At 40.6% G+C, this 18,352-nt stretch overlaps 1 protein-coding gene across 2 annotated transcripts in view; it reads left to right on the top strand.

Annotated features, from left to right (window-relative positions):
• The window catches only part of LOC130913236 (acyl-CoA dehydrogenase family member 11-like), a 34,083-nt gene that overhangs the window by 10,711 nt on the left and 5,020 nt on the right, over positions 1-18,352 (top strand). For both annotated transcript variants that reach the window (XM_057831688.1, XM_057831687.1), the window contains exons 3-13: positions 1,293-1,516; positions 1,612-1,711; positions 7,634-7,751; positions 7,844-7,986; positions 8,047-8,199; positions 8,306-8,400; positions 8,492-8,591; positions 10,309-10,449; positions 10,513-10,605; positions 17,744-17,851; positions 17,929-18,100. In XM_057831688.1, the coding sequence (XP_057687671.1) occupies positions 1,293-1,516; positions 1,612-1,711; positions 7,634-7,751; positions 7,844-7,986; positions 8,047-8,199; positions 8,306-8,400; positions 8,492-8,591; positions 10,309-10,449; positions 10,513-10,605; positions 17,744-17,851; positions 17,929-18,100 (1,447 nt within the window). The remainder of the gene's footprint in view (positions 1-1,292; positions 1,517-1,611; positions 1,712-7,633; positions 7,752-7,843; positions 7,987-8,046; positions 8,200-8,305; positions 8,401-8,491; positions 8,592-10,308; positions 10,450-10,512; positions 10,606-17,743; positions 17,852-17,928; positions 18,101-18,352) is intronic.

The following is an 18,352-nucleotide window of genomic DNA, read 5'->3' as shown; positions in this document are numbered from 1 at the left end:
ACTTCAGTTTTTTCCGTCACCGTTTTAAAAAACCGGTCAACGACGGAAAATATCCGGTTAACGCGACCCCTGCATGACACTGTCATGAGCCATACACTTCATAATACTTGACATGACACGGGAAACGGGGCCGATCCGTAGGGGGCCTATTTTCAAAACTATAATTATGACATGACACTATCATGGGCATTACTGAATGCTTATGACAGATGCCATTAAATGTCATCCGGCATATTATGTGATTATGTCCAGCTGGGATCTTTTACATCCATTCAAAAATGAGATAATTTGCATGATGACACTAAATGACATCTGTTATAAGTATTTATTCATGCTCATGACAGTGTGATAATTATGATTGTCTTATGACAGTCTTATGGTGCCATTGTCAAAAAAAGTGTTACCAAACACCAAAACTATCAATTAATGAAACAAATGGAACATAGCACAGTACATGAATTTTGATGGCTATTTACATCTGTAGCACTGCAATGCAGGCTAGGAGGCATGTTGGTCGACAACAATATTGACAGCAGGTGGCAGCTGTTAGACATCAATTAATGATTCTAAGATAAAAATGACAGACATTTTGAATAATAAATATAAATACTTAGTTTCTTTTTATGGCTAGGTTGAAACAAAAGTGGAAGCACGTCATCTGTAAACGGGGGTTTTCAGGGTAAAACGGACAAATTAAAAATATTTCGGGGGCTTAATGCACCATGAATCTGCTATGGCAGCATATAGACATTCTTCTATCAAACACAACAGTTGTTTTGGCTTAAAATACTGCAGTTTCTTTTAAAGAGGAGTGCAAGAGCAGAAACTGCTTTTTCAGTCTTGTCTGTGTTTTCCGCCATATATTTATTTAAAAAAAAAAAAAAAAAAAAGCGAGCGAGAAGTCCGGCCCGGCCCGGCCCGAATGTAAATCATTGACATTTTAGGCCCGACTCGGCCCGAAATTCAGGTCGGGTCGGGTTCGGGCTCAAAATCTAGGCTATTAGTCTTAAATATTTTAAAATGCGCTGAACGATTCGGCTTGTTGCCCGCATCGAATCGAATCGTCCATGCCCCGCATCGGGATGCATCGCCGCATGGATTATTGTTGACAACAGAAGTAAATATCATGGAAAAAGCAGTGCTGAAATTTGAAATTACTGTCAGAAAGCGATTTTACAGGCAAGCACATACTCATACAAGATTGTCAATATACTAATTAGCATCCTAAAGTAAAAAAATAGGCAGCAACTGCAGTACATACGATCATTTACCGTGTAATTTCCATTTCCTAGGCAGTGTCTGCAGATTTGTGTGCCTTTGGCGAGCGTGTGGCGACGGAGGTAGATGCGTGGGGAAGAGAGTGTGAAGTCATTCCCCCTCGATTGGTGCACTTTGACCCTTGGGGACGCAGGGTGGACCACATTGTGACCTCTCCAGCATGGAAACGCATGAAAGATCTGTCAGCGCAGGAGGGATTGGTCGCGATCGCTTACGAGAGGCCGCATGCAGAATGGAGGTTTTTAACCGTCGAGCCCTTGCGTCCTCCTCTTAATTGAATAACCAGTATTGTCATTGACAAGATGAGTTGATCCAAGTTTGTTTTTGTTCTAGTCGGGTTTATCAAATGAGCAAGTTGTACATCTTCTCCCCCTCGTCTGGCCTCTACACTTGTCCTCTGGCTATGACTGACGGAGCTGCCAAAGTCATACAGGTGAATACCTTGATAGATTTTCAACACGGTAAGTACAGTGGGGCAAATAAGTATTTAGTTAACCAGTAATTGTGCAAGTTCTCCTACTTGAAAAGATTAGAGCCTGTAATTGTCAACATGGGTAAACCTCAACCATGAGAGACAGAATGGGGGGGAAAAAACTGAAAAGCACATCGTTTGATTTTTTTTAAGAATTTATTTCCAAATTAGAGTGAAAAATAAGTATTTGGTCACCTACAAATAAGCAAGATTTCTGGCTGTCAAAGAGGTCTAACTTCTAACAAGGCTCCACTCGAGTCGTTACCTGTATTAATGGCACCTGTTTTAACTCATTATCAGTATAAAAGACACCTGTCCACAACCTCAGTTAGTTACACTCCTAACTCCACTATGGCCAAGTTCAAAGCGCTGTCGAAGGTCACCAGAGATGAAATTGTAGACCTGCACCAGGCTGGGAAGACTGAATTTGCAATAGGTAAAACGCTTGGTGTCAAGAAATCAACTATGGAAGCAATTATTAGAAAATGGAAGACATACAAGACCACTGATAATCTCCCTCGATCTGGGGCTCCATGCAAGATTTCACCCTGTGGCGTCAAAATGATAACAAGAACGGTGAACAAAAATCCCAGAACCACACGGGGGGACCTAGTGAATGACCTACAGAGAGCTGGGACCACAGTAACAAAGGCTACTATCAGTAGCACAATGCGCTGCCAGGGACTCAAATCCTGCACTGCAAGACGTGTCCCCCTGCTGAAGAAAGTGCACGTCCAGGCCTGTCTGCGGTTCACAAGAGAGCATTTGGATGATGCAGAAGAGGACTGGGCGAATGTGTTATGGTTAGATGAAACCAAAATAGAATTTTTTGGTAGAAGCACAGGCTCGTGTGTTTGGAGGAGAAAGAATACTGAATTGTATCCGAAGAACACCATACCCACTGTGAAGCATAGGGGTGGAAACATCATGCTTTGGGGCTGTTTTTCTGCAAAGGAACCAGGACGAGTGATCTGTGTAAAGGAAAGAATGAATGGGGCCATGTTTCGATAGATTTTGAGTGAAAATCTCCTTCTAACAGCAAGGGCATTGAAGATGAGACGTGGCTGGGTCTTTCAGCATGACAATGATCCCAAACACACAGCCAGGGCAACAAAGGAGTGGCTTCATAAGAAGCATTTCAAGATCCTGGAGTTGCCTAGCCAGTCTCCAGATCTCAACCCCATAGAAAATCTGTGGAGGGAGTTGAATGTCCGTGTTGCCCAACGACAGCCCCAAAACATCACTGCTCTAGAGGAGATTTGCATGGAGGAATGGGCCAAAATACTAGCAACAGTGTGTGAAAAGCTTGTGAAGAGTTACAGAAACATTTGGGCTCCGTTATTGCCAACAAAGGGTACATAACAAAGTATTGAGATGAACTTTTGGTATTGACCAGATACTTATTTTCCACCATGATTTGCAAATAAATTCTTTAAAAATCAAACAATGTGATTTTCTGTTTTTTTTTTTTTCTGGTTTACCCGTGTTGACAATTACAGGCCTTTCTAATATTTTCAAGTGGGAGAACTTGCACTATTGGTGGTTGACTAAATACTTATTTGCCCCACTGTACTTTGGCGTAGGGCTTCAGCTACCGATCATTTACGTAACCGATTAATCTAGTGACTAGTTTGTTCAAATAATAGAGTAATCGGATTACAAACACTTATGCCTGCAATAATATTTATTTTGGCTCGCGAACATTGCACTTTTAAAAGAGCTTTAAATGCGAATTCAAAATACGTAAAATAGCTGAGTGTTTCTTCAAACAAAAATTGCACTTTCATTTACAAGAGCAATATATGCATTTAAATTAAAATAGCTGAGCTTAGCCTCAAACGGTCTAAAAAAATCAATCAATCGGCATCTAAGTACAACAAAAGAACAATTGGCTAACTTGCATACCAAATGTCCGGTAGCTGAAATGCTATAAAATGCTAACTTTTTCAAAGCTCTTAGCAAATTGTTCAAATACATATTCCCACATATTAAAAAAAATGCTAAATGCACCTCTAAACTAAATTACAAATGCATAAACAAACAAATTAGCTTAAACAAAAACTTTCGACCTCATGTTGATCTTAAAAGGGAGCAAATAGATTCAGCCATGTTAGAGGAGTTATGTCATATTCACTCTTGCCACTAGAAGACAGTGTATCCAACTAAATCAGGGGTGCCCAAGTCCGGTCCTTGAGAGCCCCTTTCTAGCTTGTTTTCCATGTCTCCCTCCTTCAACACACCTGAATCAAATCATCAGGATCATGATGAGGCTGTTGCAGAGCTTGCTGATGAGCTGATCATTTTTTTCTGGTGTGTTAAAGGACGGAGACATGGAAAACAAGCTGGATAAGGACTCTTGAGGACTGGACTTGGGCACTCCTGATCCCAATCAATTAAATAAATTGCAACACTTTCAAAACAAACCATTACAACGCCACTCTAATGAAACAAATCAGCGATGCGGCAGGATTTGATTCGAAGCTTTTTTCTCATTGAATTACTCTATTTAATCGATTAATCGTTGCAGCACTACTTTGGTGTATACAACAAAAAAACACTTGATTGGTCCAACTTTATTTACTACAAATTATGTATCTTTCATGTATCCTCATTATTTTAGTATGATGTATAGAATATAGGTTTTATGACATGGTGTGCTGTAGAGATAGACGTGGGTTTTTCAGGACCGATGCTGATCATTAGTAGTTAGAGGGGCCGATAATTTGGGTTGGGCATCGTTTGAATTTGAACAGATCCGATTCCACGTTGCGATTCTTGTTCCAAATGATTCTCGATTCCGATTCTTTTAATAGGCAGTGTCCAAAAAAATGCATGGTTTGTATTAATTTCTTAACTTCTCAATTATTATTATTTTTAATTATATGAAGTTATGAACTTTCAATTAACTATGAATTTCTCACAAGGCTATTTTTTAACTTGTATTTATACACTCACCGGCCACTTTATTCGGTACACCTGTCCAACTGCTTGTTAACACTTAATTTCTAATCAGCCAATCACATGGCAGCAACTCAGTGCATTTAGGCATGTACAGTGGGGAGAGCAAGTATTTGATACACTGCCAATGACCCATTGGCAGTGTATCAAATACTTGTTCTCCCCACTGTAGACATGGTTTAAGACAATCTCCTGCAGTTCAAACCGAGCATCAGTATGGGGAAGAAAGGTGATTTGAGTGACTTTGAACGTGGCATGTTTGTTGGGATTACTGGGATTTTCACGCACAACCATCTCTAGGGTTTACAGAGAATGGTCCGAAAAAGAAAAAATATCCAGTGAGCGGCAGTTCTGTGGGCGGAAATGCCAGAGGTGAGAGGAGAATGGCCAGACTGGTTCGAGCTGATAGAAAGGCAACAGTGACTCAAATAACCACACGTTACAACCAAGGTAGGCAGAAGAGCATCTCTGAACGCACAGTACGTCGAAGTTTGAGGCAGATGGGCTACAGCAGCAGAAGACCATGCGGGGTGCAATTCCTTTCACCTAAGAACAGGAAACTGAGGCGACAATTTGCACAAGCTCATCGAAATTGGACGAGAGAAGATTGGAAAAACGTTGCCTGGTCTGATGAGTCTCGATTTCTGCTGCGACATTGGGATGGTAGGGTCAGAATTTGGCGTCAACAACATGAAAGCATGGATGGATCCTGCCTTGTATCAATGGTTCAGGCTGGTGGTGGTGGTGTAATGCTGTGGGGAATATTTTCTTGGCACTCTTTGGGCCCCTTGGTACCAATTGAGCATTGTTGGAACGCCACAGCCTACCTGAGTATTGTTGCTAATGTCCATCCCTTTATGACCACAATGTACCCAACTTCTGATGGCTGCTTTCAGCAGGATAATGCGCCATGTCATAAAGCTGTAATCATCTTAAACTGGTTTCTTGAACATGAGAATGAGTTCACTGTACTCAAATGGCCTCCAACAGTCACCAGATCTCAATCCAATAGAGCATCTTTGGGATGTGGTTGAACAGGAGATTCGCATCATGGATGTGCAGCCGACAAATCTGTACCAACTGTGTGATGCCATCGTGTCAATATGGACCAAACTCTCTGACGAATGCTTCCAGCACCTTGTTGAATCTATGCCACGAAGAATTGAGGCAGTTCTGAAGGCAAAAGGGGGTCCAACCCGTTACTAGCATGGTGTACCTAATAAAGTGGCCGGTAAGTGTATGTCAGTCTTTGAACTTGAATATGATAACGTTTCTTTCCACAGGAGTGCACATGCACAAAGATGTTTATTTTTAAAAAGCTCACGGGGAAAACATTTACACATATTCTTTTGCCTATGTTTTAGTGTGTCTTATACTGCGGGCATTTTTACATGTTACTGAGCTCCCACTAATGGGCTAACCTTGAGCAGAATACGAAATACACAAACAAAAAAACAACTTGTAAAACCCAGTCCAGATTAGCATGGGTACAGGGTCAAATCAGAAACAGGTTTTGTTGAGGAAAATGATCATATCTGCCTTCTCAAGCAGTAAGCATGAGCGTTCTGGACAAATAGTGTCTCTTGCAGTGGAGAACACACGTTCACTGGGTGTAGATGAAGCTTGAATGCATAAATATGAGAACTCGAGAGAAAGTCGCAAATATTACGTAGGAGTAAGGTAGCTGTGAGCCGCTACGCACTTTAAATATATGTACCTAAGCTGCGAGCTACGACGAAGCATTAGTATAAATTCTTCTGTTGATTATAATTTGATATATAGTTGTGGTCAAAAGTTTACATACACTTGTGAAGACTATAATGTCATGGCTCTCTTGAGTTTCCAGTTATTTCTATAACTCTGATTTTTCTCCGATAGAGTGATTGGAACAGATACTTCTTTGTCACAAAAAACATTCATGAAGTTTGGTTCTTTTATGACTTTATTATGGGTTAACAGAAAAAGAGATCAAATCTGCTGGGTCAAAAATATACATACAGCAACACAAATTAGCAATTTCTTGTGAGTGATTATTGACTTGAACAATCATTGACTTGAACAAGTCAGGAAAGTCACTTGGAGCCATTTCAAAGCAGCTGCAGGTCCCAAGAGCAACAGTGCAAACAATTGTTTGCAAGTATAAAGTGCATGGCACTGTTTTGTCACTGCCACGATCAGGAAGAAAACGCAAGCTATCACCTGCTGCTGAGAGAAAATTGGTCAGGAGGGTGAAGATTCAACCGAGAATCACCAAAAAGCAGATCTGCCAAGAATTAGAAGCTGCTGGAACACAGGTGTCAGTTTCCACAGTCAAGCGTGTTTTACATCTCCATGGACTGAGAGGCTGCCGTGCAAGAAGGAAGCCCTTGCTCCAAAAGCGGTACCTTAAGGCTCGACTGAAGTTTGCTGCTGATCACATGGACAAAGATAAGTCCTTCTGGAGGAAAGTTCTGTGGTCAGACGAAACAAAAATCGAGCTGTTTGGCCACAATGCCCAGCAATGTGTTTGGTGGACAATGCTGAAGAAACAAGTCCATGTCAGATGCCATCAAATTTAACTGAACTGCACCAATTCTGTCAAGAGGAGTGGTCAAAGATTCAACCAGAAGCTTGCCAGAAGCTTGTGGATGGCTACCAAAAGCACCTAATTGAAGTGAAAATGGCCAAGGGACATGTTACCAAATATTAGAGCTGCTATATGTATATTTTTGACCCAGCAGATTTGATCACTTTTTTCTGTTCACCCATAATAAAGTCATAAAAGAACCAAACTTCATGAATGTATTTTGTGTCAAAGAAGTATCTGTTCCAATCACTCTATCAGAGAAAAATCAGAGTTGTAGAAATAACTGGAAACTCAAGAGACCCATGACATTATGTTCTTCACAAGTGTTTGTAAACTTTTGACCACAACTGTATGTAAAGTCCATAGGCATTTCTTGGCCTGTACAAGAAGCCTTCAACCGACTAACTAGCCGTCAGCCTGAACATTTCTGGACATCAGGACAGTGGATGACAGAGCGACAAGGAGGTTCTGATGTAGGTGAGTTGGACTTCCAATACTTACACTATTAGAACATCCACTCCTGTGTTTCTGTGCTTATTACATTTGTCTATCTGTGTGCGTGTGTTCAGCCGGTGGTACAGAAACAGTGGCAGTTCCCCAAACAAATGGTTGGTACAAACTTTACGGCTACAAGTGGTTCACCTCCGCTACCGATGCAGACATGACTCTCACACTAGCCAGAGTGTGTGACCAATCAGGAAAAACCACACCGGTACTGCACACACTGTAAGTGTGAGGGTGACATTTCATTGATGACATGTGTGTTTTTCAGGGCAGCAGAGGTTTGTCCCTGTTCTACGCGGAGGTCAGTCGAGACCGTAATGGCTGTCTGAGAGGGATTGAGGTTCAGAAGCTGAAGGACAAACTGGGAACCAGACAGATGCCCACAGCCGAGCTTCTTCTGGACGGCCTACGAGCACACAGGGTTAAATCCGGACACTTGTATAAACTGAATCCAAATGGAGGCTGCACACTCCCAAATAACACTATGTACAAATTATTGTCTATTTTCTCTGATTTTTTTTAACCAGCTGTCAGAAGAAGGAAGAGGTGTGGCCTCCATTGCGAACATGCTAACTATAACCAGAATCCACAACAGCATCTCTGCAGCAGCAGCAATGAGAAGGCACAATAGAACTCTTTCACTTGTATTAATTACTGATAAAGCTGATTCTCTTCTGCTTGATTAATTATACTTGCGTGCTCTGTGCTCACAGGGTGGTCCAGTTAGCGCGTGACTACTCCACTCGCCGCACCGCCTTCGGAAAGCAGCTTAAAGAGCACCCGTTGCATGTGCAGACACTCGCCAGGTTGGAGGTAGGCTGGCCATGAGGCAGCAAGTTCCTGTCAGCATTTCCTATCCTTGCTTTTCTTACACATCTCTGTGACCATTAACGTTTTATAGTCAGGGGTGAAAGTGGCCAGAATTTCTTGCCGGAACTCCCCAACGTGATGTTCGCCACAGAGCCAGAAATTTTAATTTTTCTTTCTTTTTTTGGGGGGGGGGGGGGTTCAAACCTCTTAAACTACTGAAATGCAAAGAAAACTGTTTTAGGATCATTTCTATTAGAGATGTCCCGATCGATCGGGTCCGATCACGTCATTTTCAAAGTATCGGAATCGGTAAAAAAATATCGGACATGCCTTTTTTTAACATATATATTAGGGCTGTCAAAATTATCGCATTAACGCACGGTAATTAATTTTTTAAATTAATCACGTTAAAATATTTGACGCAATTAACGCACATGTCCCGCTCAGACAGTATTCTGCCTTTTGATAAGTTTTACAGCAAGGCTTTTTGTGCTGTCCAACAGCGAACTCTTGTGGTCGCTTTGTGACATGGTTTATTGTTTTCTTGCCAGTTCAATATGGCTGCATGACGTCTCGGGCTGACGCCTACGTTGTAATGTTGTGCTTATATGATCCTTGGACAAGAGTTGTCCGTAAGTATGGTTGTTGTAAAAAATGTACATATTATGTTAGTAAGCGAAATGTTCTATTTTTTGTATGAGACGCTTTTTGTTTATGTTTAGTGAACCTGTATAGCGTGCTAAGCTAACGTTTGAATTTGAATTGAATTTATTGTCATTGTCATCATCATCATCATCATCATCTTCATCATCATCAACATTAGAATCAATGTCACAAGAAAGGAGAGAGAAAAAGAAAGAAGGAAATCATCGCATATGTTTGTTTATCCAAAGAAGATGAGAATAGACATGACAAAGGAGACGGGAAAAAAGCAGAAGCTTATCGGGACCCGTTGTTGCTAATGCAATGCTTGTGTACTTTTTTTTTTTGTAGTTTTACGACGGTCTAAAGAGGACAATGGTTTGAGGCCATTTTATTAATAAATCAGATGAAAAAGGAAGTCTGATTATTAAGGCGTCGTTCACTAGCTGTCTAGCTTTGGAAAAAGTAGACGCTTCGGAGTGAGGACAGCATAGACTTCAATGATTTAAATGACAGTAGAGTGAAATGCCCACTACAGTCCTTATGTACCGTATGTTGAATGTGTATATCCATCTTGTGTTTTATCTTTCCATTCCAACAATTTATTTTACAGAATATATATATAATTTACAGAAAAATATGGCATATTTTATAGATGGTTTGAATTGCGATTAATTACGATTAATTAATTTTTAAGCTGTAATTAAAAATTTTAATCGTTTGACAGCCCTAATATGTATATATATATATATATATATATATATATAATATAAATCGTTTTCTAATTGTATTTAACGTTACAGACATAATATGTACGTAGCGGTAATATGTAAACAGGATGAGCTGACGGACAATATGGCGGCACCAGTCAGGGGGGCGGAGTTGTGACGTCACGTGATTGGGGTCTATAGTCATCGTTGATGAAAACAACACTGGTACAGTGTTTTTCAACCTTTTCCGAGTCAAATCTACTAATCCGAGCAGTTCTTGAACATGACAAAAGCAATACCCTGCTTATCTGCACACGACCGAAACCTTCTACCTGGACTTTTTGTATGCCTGCCATACACGCATGCAGGTCGAGACCCGTGGCGCCTTCCTCTTGGTGATGGATGTGTGTCGGCTACTGGGACGAGAAGAGAGCGGCGTCGCCACGCAGCTTGACGCTCACCTCTTACGTCTGCTCACACCCGTTGTCAAACTATACACTGGCAAACAGGTGAGCACTTACAGTATACATTGAATAGTGAATATGGACCCCTGAGCTCATGATTAATTTCAGGCAGTCGCTGTGGTGTCAGAGGGTTTGGAGAGTTTTGGCGGGCAGGGCTACATTGAGGACACCGGGCTACCTGTCCTACTTCGAGATGCGCAGGTAACGAAACCCAGATTTTTTGGCATTAAAACACACTTAATTGCATATATGAAAACATTCTATGATGTATCAATCATAGTTAGAAAAAAAAAAGGTTTTTGTCATTTTTGTGGCGTCTCTTTACCAGTGTTGTTAATTTTACTTTAAAAAAGTAATTAATTACAGTTACAAATTACTTCTCCCAAAAAGTAATTGTGTTAGTCAGTTACCTGAATGTAAGAGTAATTAGTTACTTGGCAAAGTAACTAGTGATAATTTTCATGTTTTTTTTTTTTCCTCAAAAAAAAAAAGACAAAACAAAAAAAAACAGGTCACACAATGTGAAGTTTAAAGGGTTTTGGGGACAATTGGCCCTAGCCCAGTACTTCTCAAATAGTGGGGCGGGCTCCCCCAGGGTGGCACAGAGCAATGCTGGGGGTGGCGCATGTGACCCTGGGGAACATACATTTTTGTCATAGTAGAATTAAATGTAATTGCACATCCACTCAGTGGGTGGCAATTACACTCTCATTTTCAGCGTGTGCGCAGTATCTTTGAACGAAACAAGAGCACACAGCAAAGAGGTCTGGAGATATGAAAAGCTTAGACAAGGAAATATGACGACGCATACAGTATGTAGCATTTAGCTTTGACTTTTAGTACAGTGGGAGACGAGGAAAGACCAGACTGTTTACTTTCGCAGCGGACAGCAGGATTTTTTATTATTTCAGCGAGTGCCAAATGTTGCCAACAATCCTCCTGCTTTGTTAATGTTACATCAGTAAACCAGCGAGCACTGTCAGCATCATATAAAGTGGCATACCAAGCTGATCAGTGCAAAATAATGATAAATAAAATAAAAACTGTCCCTCTGTCCAATGACACTGTCCTTCTTGTTGTATGAATTTTTGTTTTTTCGGTCTAATTGTTCGACATATTGTCCTAATGAGTTAATGTTGCTAATCAATTTGAATTTATTATTATTTATTGATATTATTAATTTTTATTTTTCAGCAGCAAAAAGTGTCAAAAAATTTATCTTGGGTGTATTTTTACTGAATGGAAATGTTTTTTTGTTGTTGTTTTTTTTACACTTTATTGTAAGTTGATCTACAGTGGGGAGAACAAGTATTTGATACACTGCCAATGGGTTTCCCATTGGCAGTGTATCAAATACTTGTTCTCCCCACTGTATATTACTTTTTTCTTTAATATCAAAAAGAACACAATGTATGTTAATGCAGAGTTGTACTTATAATAATAAGAATTTTAAATACAAATGATACTACAGTATACAGTGCCTTGCAAAAGTATTCGGCCCCCTTGAATCTTGCAACCTTTCGCCACATTTCAGGCTTCAAACATGAAGATATGAAATTAAATTTTCTTGTCAAGAATCAACAACAAGTGGGACACAACCGTTAAGTGGAACAACATTTATTGGATAATTTAAACTTTTTTAACAAATAAAAAACTGAAAAGTGGGGCGTGCAATATTATTCGGCCCCTTTACTTTCAATGCAGCAAACTCACTCCAGAAGTTCAGTGAGGATCTCTGAATGATCCAGTGTTGTCCTAAATGACCGATGATGATAAATAGAATCCACCTGTGTGTAATCAAGTCTCCGTATAAATGCACTTGCTCTGTGATAGTCTCAGGGTTCTGTTTAAAGTGCAGAGAGCATTATGAAAACCAAGGAACACACCAGGCAGGTCCGAGATACTGTTGTGGAGAAGTTTAAAGCCGGATTTGGATACAAAAAGATTTCCTAAGCTTTAAACATCTCAAGGAGCACTGTGCAAGCCATCATATTGAAATGGAAGGAGCATCAGACCACTGCAAATCTACCAAGACCCGGCCATCCTTCCAAACTTTCTTCTCAAACAAGGAGAAAACTGATCAGAGATGCAGCCAAGAGGCCCTTGATCACTCTGGATGAACTGCAGAGATCTACAGCTGAGGTGGGAGAGTCTGTCCATAGGACAACAATCAGTCGTACACTGCACAAATCTGGCCTTTATGGAAGAGTGGCAAGAAGAAAGCCATTTCTCAAAGATATCCATAAAAAGTCTTGTTTAAAGTTTGCCACAAGCCACCTGGGAGACACACCAAACATGTGGAAGAAGGTGCTCTGGTCAGATGAAACCAAAATGGAACTTTTTGGCCACAATGCAAAACGATATGTTTGGCGTAAAAGCAACACAGCTCATCACCCTGAACACACCATCCCCACTGTCAAACATGGTGGTGGCAGCATCATGGTTTGGGCCTGCTTTTCTTCAGCAGGGACAGGGAAGATGGTTAAAATTGACGGGAAGATGGATGCAGCCAAATACAGGAACATTCTGGAAGAAAACCTGTTGGTATCTGCACAAGACCTGAGACTGGGACGGAGATTTATCTTCCAACAGGACAATGATCCAAAACATAAAGCCAAATCTACAATGGAATGGTTCAAAAATAGACGGATCCAGGTGTTAGAATGGCCAAGTCAAAGTCCAGACCTGAATCCAATCGAGAATCTGTGGAAAGAGCTGAAGACTGCTGTTCACAAACACTCTCCATCCAATCTCACTGAGCTCGAGCTGTTTTGCAAGGAAGAATGGGCAAGAATGTCAGTCTCTCGATGTGCAAAACTGATAGAAACATACCCCAAGCGACTTGCAGCTGTAATTGGAGCAAAAGGTGGCGCTACAAAGTATTAACGCAAGGGGGCCGAATAATATTGCGCGCCCCACTTTTCAGTTTTTTATTTGTTAAAAAAGTTTCAATTATCCAATAAATTTTGTTCCACTTCACGATTGTGTCCCACTTGTTGTTGATTCTTGACAAAAAGGTAAAATTTTATATCTTTATGTTTGAAGCCTGAAATGTGGCGAAAGGTTGCAAGGTTCAAGGGGGCCGAATACTTTTGCAAGGCACTGTATATACAGTGGTGGCAGAGAGTTGGGGGGGCGTGGAACGTTTACGTCTTCCTGGGGGGGGGGGGGGGGGGGGCGTAACAGGAAATTATTGAGAAGCACTGCCCTAGCCCAATTCTTTACCCTCCACTTAACTAGACACAAGGGTTTTGCGATAACTAGATAGTAACCGTTGCTATGTGTGGAAGTCATTTAAAGTTGTGAATCAACCGTTAAAGTTGTTAAAATTGCTCCCGTTATTGCATTAGTTCCCTTCTGTCTACTTTCAACATGTGTAAGTTTTAAAACTGTTTCATCGTTTAAAGATAGATTTAAGTCAAGATTTTGCCCATTTAGGAGCATTTTAGATTTCAAAAAAAGAAAAAAGAAAAAAAAATTACTTCGGTTCACTAAGAAGGATCTCTACATCCGAGCCTTCCTGAGAGGTCTACTGCTTTAAGATGGTGGCTGTTTACTAACGCATGCAGTCCTTAAAACATGTTGCCAATGCAGCAGTGTCTGTCATTTGCATCTAGTTCTATAATATGTGATATCTACCGTATCATGTGGGCGTAGTTTGTAGGCTATGGCTACAGTCAGGTATTATTGGAGCCACCTAGCATCGCGTTTAAAACGCCATCTTCCCCACTGCTGCTCTGCTCTCTCGTCTCCGTGAGTCCGTCTCTCTCAGACTTTTGTTATTCAGCCAACTTAGTAACGCATAGTAACGCGCGCCTTTCCAGCCTCAGTAATGGTAACGGTGTTGCCAAGATGAGAAGAGTAATTAATTAGATTACTCACTACTGAAAAAAATCACGCCGTGAGTAACGCCGTTATATTCTAACGCCTTTATTAACAACACTGGTTGTCACTAATGCGTTATTGTTATATGATTAATTTCTTTCAGTAACGAGCAATCTAGTGCGTTCATTTTTCCAAACCAGTAATCTGATTAAAGTGAGTTTCCTTTGTGTCTGTGGGTTACCATTTCGTTATTGTTTCATATTGTATGTAGAATGAAGAAGATTGTAGTCATATACGAAGAGCATTTTGAATAGAAAATCTTACATAAGTTCCCACTATGTCTATGTTTCCATGGTAACAGCTCATAGTTACTTCCTGTTTTTGTCTCAAGTCACATGCGCTAAGTGTTTTGGGACTGAGAAAGGCGTGTGCCAGTGTGAGTGCACATTCGAGCCAATTGCAGTCACCTCTTGAGATGTGTGAGGGAATGTTGATCTGTGTGCGTCCATGAATGAAATAGAATATTTTTCCTTCATTTTGGAGGGTTCCAGCGATAGGCTGGACCTCACGGCATAAATGTGCAACACGCATATGAAGTAAACAAAGCTTGCCAACTTGGAGCGATGACTGCCCGTCGTTTCTACGTCAAAGCTACGAAACGGCCGCGCATGTAGGGGGTCCAACTTTTTGCTGATACCCTCCAGAATGAAGGAAAAATACTCACCTTCATTCATGGATATCCACAGATCAACATTCCCTCGCAACGTCTCAACACTCGGCTCGAATGTCCACCCGCCTGGCCCACGCCTTCAGTCCCGCAACACATGCGACGTGGGACCAAAACAGAAAATAGCTAAGAGGTTGCCATGGTAACACGTACCTGGAACCTTTTATTTAAGCATTTTCTATTCAAAATGCTCTTCGTACATGACTACAATATTCTTCAATCTACATACGTTATGAGGCAATGAAAAAATAGCAACGCAGAGACACTAAGGAAACTAACTTTAATCAGATTACTGGTGTAGAAAAATGAACGCGTTAGACTTGTTACTGAAAAAAGTAATCAGATTTAGGGCTGCAGCTATCAAATATTTTAGTAATCGAGTAATCGACTGAAAATTCTATCGATTAATCGAGTAATCGGATGAAACAAATATATTTTTCGGTGAAGAGCAATTATAAATATACATGAGAAAACAAGACATTTCATCTAATCTTGAACCATTTTCAGTCAATCAATGTCTTTATTTTCGATGTATATTGTTGAAAACAGCCAACAATTGCATCTCAGATATAACTAGAATAAAAAAAGACCAATTCACTGCTTTCACTCAAAAAAACCTTTAGATCTTATTAAATATATATATATATATATATGTGTATATATGTATACCTAAAAAATGCCGTTACGCTTGATAACACACATCACTTAAAAGTTTGGATTTTTTCCCCACGTGTTTCAATTGAATTTCTATTTGTGTCAAGCCATTTTTAAGTTCTAGTTAAGTTTTAAGTTAGTCTAAACTGTAAGTCCTGATAGGATTTTGAGTTTTTGCAGTGTTCAAAATAAATGTATGATACAGGCTGTATTGGAGCACATTAGGGACCAGTGCTACTTGGTGTTTTATCCAGCAATGACTACTGAGCTAAAATTGACAGTTAGCATTATTGAGTTTTTATTTTACACCCTCATCACTCCACAACGCTATGTTGTGTTAAAGCCTGTATCTAAGACACGTTAGCCACGCATCGAAAGTGGTCATAATTAATAGAAACCTAGCCCTCTACAGGGCTAACGTTACGTGAGCTAGTGACAGTTTTGTTAATCTTATTTATTAGCGCTTAGCGCTCTTTATTACTGCTTAGTGCTCTACTGCTTTAAGATGGCGGCTGTTTACTAACGCTGCCCAGACGCTGCTGAGTCTGTCATTTCGCATCTAGTTCAACATACATGTGATCTCTATGAGACTCATCAGACGCTACCGGCTACCAACGTAGGATCGTGCGGGCTAGTATTTAGCAACGTCGGCGTCGTTTGTAGCGGCTGTCGGCTACAGTAAGTTGTTGTTGTTGGTTTTTTTTTGTTTGTTTGTTTTTTTCCTCTACTCACGTGACATCAGCGCGCTGTCCCGCATTAAAAGGAGTGCGAGCAAAACGTGATGCATAGAGTGGTCAAAATAAACGATTACTCGAGGTGAATAAAATTACTCGGATCAGTTTTTAAACTTGAGTTACTCGAGTTGCTCGAGTATTCGTTTCAACTCTAATCAGATTACAGCAGTACTTCTCAAATAGTGGGGCGCGCCCCCCCAGGGGGACACAGAGCGATGCCAGGGGTGGCGCGTGTGACCTCGGGGAACATGCTTTTTTTTTTTTTTTGGCCGTACTAGAATAAATTGTACTTGCACATCCACTCAGTGGGTGGCAGTGGCACTCTCATTTTCAAAGTGCGCGCAGTATTTTTGAAGTAAGTAAGAGCACACGGAAGAGACTCATGCAGAGCTGGACTCACGCAGCGACCCACAGTCTTCTCCGGTTCTCACGTGTCCGGCTGAGAAGTGCCGTTTTCGGCTTGGGATCGTCACGACCACCGCCCTCACCTACGGTTCTCCCTCGGCCGCCGAGAATGTGCTTTTTTTCGGGCCGTTTGCCTTTTGGCTTTGACTTTTAATACAGTGGTAGACAGGGAAAGACCACTGTTTACTGTGTCTAAAAATGATTATAGCGGACAGCCGGAAGCCAAATCAATTAAGACGCCACTTAAAGACATTAGACCCCAACCTCATTGATAAGCCGCTTGGTTGTTTTTCAGCGAAAACGTGCCGAATATTGCCATCAATCGTCCCGCTTTGTCAGTGTTATATCAGTAAACCAGCGAGCACTGTTAGCATGCTCATTGCAAAATAACTCCACATCATTGCAAACTGGAGGTGATACTGGGAGCAGCGAGCAGCAAAAATAAAACTGTCCTTCTGTCCAAAGACATTTTTTTTTTCTTCTATTCAGTTTTGTTTTTTCGATCCAATTTTTTTGGCATATTGTCCTCATGAGTTAATGTTTCTAATCATTTTGAATTTGTTATTATTTACTGATTTTATTTTTCAGTATCAAATGGTCAAAAATGTACCTTGAGTGTATTTTTACAGTTTGGATGTGACTTTTTTATTTTTATTTTTTTTTATTCAGGCAAATTGATGCGCGTTAAGTCTTTTCTGTTACAAACAAAACAATGTTAATAAAGTTATACTTTATAAGTTGATCTCTGTTATTTTCTCTAATAGAAAAAAAAGGATACAATGTGAGGAAGAGGCGTACTTTTAATAGTAATATTATAGACAATTGATACTATTTACAGAGTTTGGGGGGGGCGCGAAACATTTACGTCTTCCTTGGGGGGGCGTAACGGAAAATAATTGAGAAGCACTGGCAACACTGCCTATTAATTGTCACACAGTCAAATTTGAATACAGGACCAAAACATATACCTAACACGTTCTGTTTTTGTGTTTAGGTGCTGAGCATATGGGAAGGTACAACAAATGTTTTGTCCCTGGATGTGCTGCGATGTGTGGCTCGAAGTTCAGGGATGGTTCTCCGTGCTTACTTCACTCATGTCAAAGTAAAATTGGATAACACACCAAGCGAGTCTGCAAACTAGTCAGACAGGAATGATCTAGCGATACTGTGTGGGTGTAGACCCTGCTTGCAGGAGCTTCCAGTGTGTCCTCTCTGGATCCAGCTGTGAGAGCAGTAGATGGGGCTCTCTCTCAACTAGAAGGCTTTATCCAGGAGGCAGCCACTAGAATGCCAGGCTACCTGGAACTTGCAGCCAGAGACTTGGCATTTACCCTGGCTCGCATCTATATGGGTACATAGACATTAAATGCAATCATACACTATACAGTCCCTGACAAAAGTCTTGTCGCCTATCCATTTTGTAGAAACAATTGCTAATAACCTGACTTTTAATTATTCAATTGGTTTCAGAAATGGCTCATATGAAAGCTAAGACCCTCCCAAATGATGTTGAATGTACAAAAATATATTTGTTTCATTGAAAAAAGATTTATCATTTAATGAAGACATAAAGGTCATCAATTTTGGCAAGACAAAAGCTTTG

This window comes from Corythoichthys intestinalis, chromosome 3 (genome assembly GCF_030265065.1).
Source record: "Corythoichthys intestinalis isolate RoL2023-P3 chromosome 3, ASM3026506v1, whole genome shotgun sequence".
Lineage (NCBI taxonomy): Eukaryota > Metazoa > Chordata > Actinopteri > Syngnathiformes > Syngnathidae > Corythoichthys > Corythoichthys intestinalis.
This window is presented reverse-complemented; position numbering and strand designations above follow the sequence as displayed.